At 34.0% G+C, this 7,129-nt stretch overlaps 1 protein-coding gene across 2 annotated transcripts; it reads right to left on the reverse strand.

Annotated features, from left to right (window-relative positions):
• Positions 1-350: 350 nt before the first annotated feature.
• On the reverse strand, positions 351-4,255 carry LOC131068746 (large ribosomal subunit protein uL30y). 2 transcript variants are annotated; one of them, XM_058003997.2, is made up of 8 exons: positions 4,095-4,210; positions 3,853-3,889; positions 1,894-2,071; positions 1,571-1,668; positions 1,248-1,305; positions 1,047-1,126; positions 846-948; positions 351-761 (listed from the first exon to the last, which is right to left on the reverse strand). In XM_058003997.2, the coding sequence occupies exons 3-8, from the start codon at positions 2,068-2,070 to the stop codon at positions 546-548; spliced, it is 732 nt and encodes a 243-aa protein (XP_057859980.1). In that variant the 5' UTR covers position 2,071; positions 3,853-3,889; positions 4,095-4,210; the 3' UTR covers positions 351-545. The 2 variants fall into 2 exon arrangements, with proteins under 2 accessions (XP_057859980.1, XP_057859979.1); XM_058003996.2 differs by lacking the exon at positions 3,853-3,889 and having other exon boundaries at positions 4,095-4,255.
• Positions 4,256-7,129: the final 2,874 nt, after the last annotated feature.

Below are 7,129 nucleotides of genomic sequence, written 5' to 3' on the forward strand. Positions count from 1 at the left end.
GGCCTACATTTTCTCCAACAGGATTAAATCCCCATACACTTTCACAAATCAAGAAGAGATTTGACGGATTACCTGAAGTTTGACAACTCTTGTCAGAGAACATTAAAATTGATAAAATGGTGTGCAATCAAAAAATAAAGCACATATGAAATTATATTAAATCTCAACCCGTAGGTACAAATGCACTTAACAGTAAATAAATTTGTACCCCATGGCTGAAAGTCAAAAAGTCATTCCTAACGAATATAATAATTGATCAATGTCAAGAGGAAGAATCCACACTAATTGGAAGAGCCGGATTAGTGTTGGCAAAAATTATGCAGATAAAATCTCACATAACCATTGAAAAATATAAAATGCTATGTGCTGATTTAAAAGCTTATCCATGTTTGTGCAAAAGATGGAACAATTAACTTACTTTCTAAAAAATGCAAGGCAAAATTGTCTCTCATGCTGCAAGATTTCAAGCGTTTTAACCAGAAACAAATCAAGCAGCTACCAGCAAGATTACTAATTCGGACTTAAAAACAAAATAATTAACACAGCTAATTCATTCTCCTGATCAGCTCATTGATCTTCTGTTCACGATTCCCAGCATCACCTCCTTCAATGTAGTGGTTACGTTTCTTCTTCAGTCCACCAGATGGAGCGCTGAGCTTGAATGGCCATAAAAAGTTGTTTGCTTTTGTGAAGTTGGGGCCAACAGTAACAATCTCATGTATAAGATCTTCAATACAGATTATGCCATATTGACCTAAAACCTATTCACAAACAAGAAGGTTGAAATAATAAGCACTGGGAAAGCATAATGACTAAAACAAGAAGGCTTCATGAAATACAAGTACCTTTTCAATGACAGAATTGTCAGTCAAAGGAATTCGCTGCTTATCTACCTTTCCGTAACCTCTCTTGTAAATCAGCTCTCTTATGCTTTTTAGATTTGGATATCTAGAAAGCAATAAGCAGGAGAATTAATGACAGTAAACACAAGATATCTATAAAATAAGAAAAACCAATCTACATAATGTTTATAACTAAGAACATACCCAAAGGTCACATATGGCTCAACCCGATGCAACATGTTCATTGTTGCTTTGTTCACTTTTAGAAAGACACCATTGAAGATCTGAAAAAAACTAGCATATCAAGTCAATAACACTGAGATACACAATCCAAAAGTGATCATTAACCACTATTCTAGAAACAAAAGGCTCAAAAGAGACTGATCGAGCAGAAAAAGGACCAACCTGCCTAAGACGCAGAAGTCGCGTAATCGTTCTGGTCTTTGGATGCATATCATTGATACTAAATAAGAAAAATAGAAAAGTCAGTGAAAGAAAACAACCACTAAATAAATTGTATTAGAATCTGGGGGAAAAAAGAAATGGTGAGTTTGTTCCTCTATGTAAAAATAGACTAAAGATCTAAAAACTTATATTGAAATCTGGAATAGAAATCATTTGTTCTTTTAAATCTAAAATGGACAAGAAATCTAGTTGCTTACAATTTATCACCATATCAAAGACCAAGAAAGCACAAAGTCTATAAATGTGACAAACTAACTCCTTACCCACGGATTCGAATAATGAACAATAGCTTAGCTTCTGGCTCAACATAAAAGCCTCCTCTCATTTTTGCCTCTCTCTTCAATGTGATAACCTCCCGCTCCTGGTTTTTGTCACAAAGCACACAAGAAACCAAGGCACATTCCTCAACACTAGATGGCATGGTGACAGATCAATAAAAAAACCAGCAATTTATTAACTGGCCCACACAGTCCTTGGTGACTAATAAATTGATACAAAACTTGCCACAAAATGGACAAGAAACTAAGGTACACACTTAACACTAGATGGTATGGCGACACCACTCACAAATCAAGCAATTTATTACCTGTTCCGTGTACTCCTTTGTATATTGCTCAGCCTTCTTAAAGATCAGTTTACGGTTTTTAGCATTTTTTACTTTTGCAGCTTCCAACTGCTGCTTCTTGTTCTTCTCCCATTCTTCATTTCTTTTCCTCTTCTTGAGAACCGACTCAGGTACAATCTTTACCTCCTCTGCACTCATTCTGAAATAACAGAATAATTCACTTATCTGGCTAAATTAAACTTAAAACAACCATATCCTTTCTGAAAACAGTAAGAAGATCAGAATTACCTGTGGCAAATCAGCACAATATTAATACATCATAGAGTAAAAAAAAACAGTGAAACCACTCATTCAATAGTTGTCCACCATACCTTAGACGCAGGAAATATTGATATGTATCTTTATGGGAGTTGTAAATTACTTTAAATTGAGACACTTCACTTGAAATTTGAGAAGTGAAATAGTCTCATAGCTCTCTGCAGAACACTAAAAAGAAAAAAGGCATTGCTTGCCATTAAAGAATTGTTAAGAGTTCTAATTATTCTAGATTTTGAATGCTTCACAAGCGGATGGGTGTGAGGACAAGCAAAGCATTTGCATTTTATTGAAATTTGTTTCAATTAGTTAAAATATTGAGTAGTTTCTTTGAGAGAGGATTCACCCTAAAAATTAAGATATGTAAAGAAAGTTTTAATAATTTTGTGCTTCGAAACATAGAAACAAGCAAGTGGGGATGAAGGCAGGCCAACTGTATTTGCTCTTCATTAAGGAATGTCATTGCTTTTACTAAATATATTCAGTACTTTCCATGAGTAACAGCTCACCCGGAGAAAAATAGCTACACTGAATAGGAAATTTCACTTGTAAATAGCTACACTGAATAGGAAATTTCACTTGTGAACAGCTCTTCAAAATAAAAGATTTGAGGGTTCTAACCAGATAACAAGTGGACTGGGTAAGCACAATCTACACATTGCACAAAGTAAAGGAAAGAATGGCCATAATTATCAACCAGCACCAGCAGAGGGGTTATGCCTATAGCAAGATGCAGTATCCATTGGTGTAACAGAAGGTGCAAACCCATATAATTGATGTAGCTTCTGCTTTACTCAATAAACAATCCTTCCTTGTTTACAATATCAAACCAGATATCTCACATACAAAAGAATAGCACAGTGGCAATTTACTATGATACAATAAGTTTCACCATGTATACCAGACTAGCAGGAAATGGGGTTTGGATAAGGTTGCCCGTCAGAAACAAAAGTAAGAGTTGTCTGTACCCATACACACATCATTGTTTAAGTTCATCGCAAGGTCTGATTTTTTGATAAACACATATTAAAGCGAATGAAAGTATATTCAGATAGGACTAGTATCGCAAAACATACATAATATACAAGGCAAATAAGCTTAAAATTGATAAAGATGTTGAGGTGAGAACACTGAAAATGATTAAAGAGATAATTAAGGGGGTCGGCTGCAGCATCTCCCACAAATAGAAACTTGACAGTCAACCCTGCCCATAAGCTATAAAAGATTGTCCTATAAATGCTAATCTTGTTCGGGATAAAAGTCCGGAACTAGAGACTTAATTCATATCACCCGTAATCCTTTCAAATTTCCCCTTGCATTGGGCATGTCATCAAGAAAACATTCATATATTTTTACAGTAACAATAATATGGTCACATGCCCATCAGATTTAACCTAACTGTCGCGGTAGATTTACAGCATCAACAAAAAAAACTCAACAAGTCCCACAATGCTGTTATTGCAGTTATGTTTGCAAAGCAAGTTGCAGTATCTATCAACAATAGCCATTTCTCATTGTGAACAATTTGCAGGCCCAAAAAGCATGAAAAGGACCTTGCCCATCGCCTATCGTGTGACGCAGATCGTGCCCCATTTGGCCTAACTCCACTAGATGTCACATGGAAAAAAACCCAGCATATACAATACACAAAGAACAGAAGATTACCTGAAACGCTATAGCTACTAATGCAATTTGTAATGACCTAAAAGAAATAACGATGGAGAAACTAAAACTGATCAGGCAAGGCCGAAAGACAAATATCTAAAGCTTTAAGCTTAGATCTGAGTAGTACAGATGCAGCAAAAAAGCCCTAAAACGCTAAGAGACGAATCGTTTAAAAAGCCCTAAAACGCTAAGAAACGAATCGTTTAAAAAGCCCGAAGAAAAACAGTGATAATATCACCAACCTGAATCCCGGTCTTCTGAAAACTTAGCTGCGGCGTCCTTGCTTGGCCTCCACTGCTACGCCCTAGAGAAATATAAACATGGAACAGCAAGGGTTTTTATTACTAAAAGGATTAGGGTTTTGTGAAAAAATGGGAACTTGACAGCTAAAAGGACGTCAAAATAATATTCACAATTAGCATAGTTAGCAATTTGTGGAAGGAAGCAAAACCTCCCTATACGTATTGAGGGAAAATCAATAATAAAGTACATGTTAAAGGTTACCCTAGATGATAAATAGGGTTGGAACAAACAAACGTGTAAATGGACCTTATAATACAATAAAATTTTATTTTTAAGACAGAGGATTTAAAATTTTATGATAATTTATTTAATTTTTATTTGTTCTATGATGAGTAGTGTTTGAAATAACCGTTTTTTGTGAATTTTTAGATTGTACAAGAGTTTAAGTTAATTTTTTAGTTATTGAATTAATCATGTATACATAGTTTCAATTAAAATAATGGGATTTGAGGTCACGTGTCTCAAAATTTAGATTAAAACTATGTTTAATTACTAAAATATGATTAATGATATCCTAGTGTTTTCATGATTTGATTTTGTTGGAATTGTTTCACATGTGTGTGGATTAGTTGTAGATAGATTGTATGAGTTCCAATAATAGTTTGTTATTAGAGAATAAAAACAAAACTTTTAATGTGATAACAGATTTTACTATGTATAAATAACCATAATCATATTAATATATTCATGCTCAAGACTTATCAAAATTTACATAAGTTGTGCTAGGTGTTGGCACTTAAGTGTAGAGACTCATGCTAGCATAGGAACCAAAGGGGTGGAGGGTGTTTCATAGTGGACTTGAACTTAACAAGTGAGGTTCATGATCAAATTTGTATACCACTGCTAGTTCATGGATTTTTGTATGTTGGGTGCCTCAATACTATGATTGTTGTTTTGTATATGTAGAAGTTGATGTGTGGCCATCTATTTCTTTTGACCCTCTCAATTGTGCATGCAAATCGTCTACTTAAACTTGCTCAATATCAACTTTTAGACCTCTAATAAATCTAGCTCATTTATCCCATGCCTCTACATGAGCATAAGTATGGGCATGATCGGAAAAAATAAATGAAATGTTTTGTCATAGGTTATCATTATCAAAGGGTTGGGATTAGCTATAGGAAAAGGATAATTAGGGTGGTTATTTTATAGAGTGAAATTTTGTTTTCCAAGACCACATCCTACTTTGATGTCACACTGGAACTAGATGGAATTAGGTGTTGAATTATGTGTTTTACTTGTTGAAGGACACTTATAGAGGGCAATTGTCACTTGCTATATTACAAAATTTCATATTCATATTTGAGTTTTGCTTAACAAGGTCATGTAAAAGGAAGTTGTGTTTTGTGAAGTAGTTGTGATCCTTTAGATATAACAAAATTGTGATGTCGATTGCAATTGAGGTCTCACGACATGCCTGTGAATGTGCAATAGCATTCAAGGTTGAATGGAAAAAGAAAGATTATGCAAATACTAGTATAGAAGAGGCACAAGGAACATAAAATGGTGTGAAGCAACAATGGGGATTATCTGTGGCAATTTCCCTAGTGAGATCTATGTGCCATAAATTATGAGACATTATTACATCTCTAAAAACTCTACTAAACTACCTATTTTTAATGGTGAAGAGATAAGTGATTATTTATTGTTTTATACTACATGTATTTCACAATGTGGACCTCATTGATAACGACACTTTGCATGAAAGGGATATTTGTGAATTGACAAAAAATACAACCCTTTAGGAATTATGATAGTATTGCAATCCTTGCAGTTGCACAGAATATGCAAAAACTATACAAACTAGTGATTTTTGACACACCTTTAGTCCCTAATTTTCAAAGCATATTACCTTTGACGATTTGGATACTATGAATATAAACTAGAAGAAAAACTATGGTTGAGAAGGGATGCATTAAAAAGATATTTATGACAACCTTAGTCTTCCAATAAGGTCTTGATCACCTTCTTTGGAGTTTAATATTTCTATGGATTTCCCTGATTTTTCTCTAGTGAATTTGATGGGTTTCAATATAAGATCTTAATCATTTCCATTTTCAACACATTGATGCTAAGTTGCGTTTTAATTAATTTAATTTCTAACTATAGCTTGTAATTATATTAAAATTAAAGTTAAGTCAATTAGTGTTAAGTTGAGTCACTTACATTAGTTTTTAAAGTTTTTTTATGGATTAAGTGTCTAATGATAACTTTTAAATTAAAGTTAACTACGATAGTTGTATCGGTGAGAAGAAATTAGGGTTTCACCAATTAAGACAATAAAACCACTAATCAAGTGCCTATAGGACTATTACATAAAAAGGGATGAATCCAATAGATCTAGCCATGATCCAAATGGGAAAAGGGTTGAAATTCTTATTAGATTCACTGGTTTTATTTTTTACCCTCTTTTAGTTGAATTTGCATGTAAAATATGAAATTAGGGTAGAACAAGGGATAATTGAAGAGGAATAGTATAAACAGACTACTACATGTGTCCAACAGAGCCATAAACAGGGATCATGGCAGGAGAAGAGAATCAAAACCTATTCCCAAAAGTTTGGGTTGATTTTTTAGGATCATGAGGTGGAGATTTGCCCTAGTCCTCCGAATTTCACTCCGTTGAAATCTGAACCCGTTGTCGTCATCAACTTTGTTATAATCTCTGAGTAAGGCTCTTAGGTCAATTCCCTACACACAAAGAGAGAAAAAAGGTTGTGGATAGGTTTTTTCCTTGGGTCACACCTTGATTTAGGAATTAACCTCGAATTGAAAAATGTAAATACTGAAGTAAATGCTAGGAGATATACTTTAGATCTGGAATAGTTGATAGAAAGATTAATGATGCAATACTCTTTAGATATGATCACAAACGTTGGATGTAATGGCATAACAAACACATGAACATAAAAAACCTAATCAAACACACATGCTTGCATGAAGATTAATGTAACTTTTATTTGTAATGCTTGAA

This window comes from Cryptomeria japonica, chromosome 5 (genome assembly GCF_030272615.1).
Source record: "Cryptomeria japonica chromosome 5, Sugi_1.0, whole genome shotgun sequence".
NCBI classification, from domain to species: Eukaryota; Viridiplantae; Streptophyta; class Pinopsida; order Cupressales; family Cupressaceae; genus Cryptomeria; species Cryptomeria japonica.

Bases quoted from the DNA above. Each gene is read 5' to 3' on its own strand.
- LOC131068746 (XM_058003996.2), bottom strand. From the start codon at position 2,070: ATGAGTGCAGAGGAGGTAAAGATTGTACCTGAGTCGGTTCTCAAGAAG. The intron at 1,306-1,570 runs GTAAGGAGTTAG...TTTCTTATTTAG, and splicing joins TTCATTATTCGAATCCGTGG to TATCAATGATATGCATCCAA. The intron at 762-845 runs GTACTTGTATTT...GTTTGTGAATAG, and splicing joins ACAATTCTGTCATTGAAAAG to GTTTTAGGTCAATATGGCAT.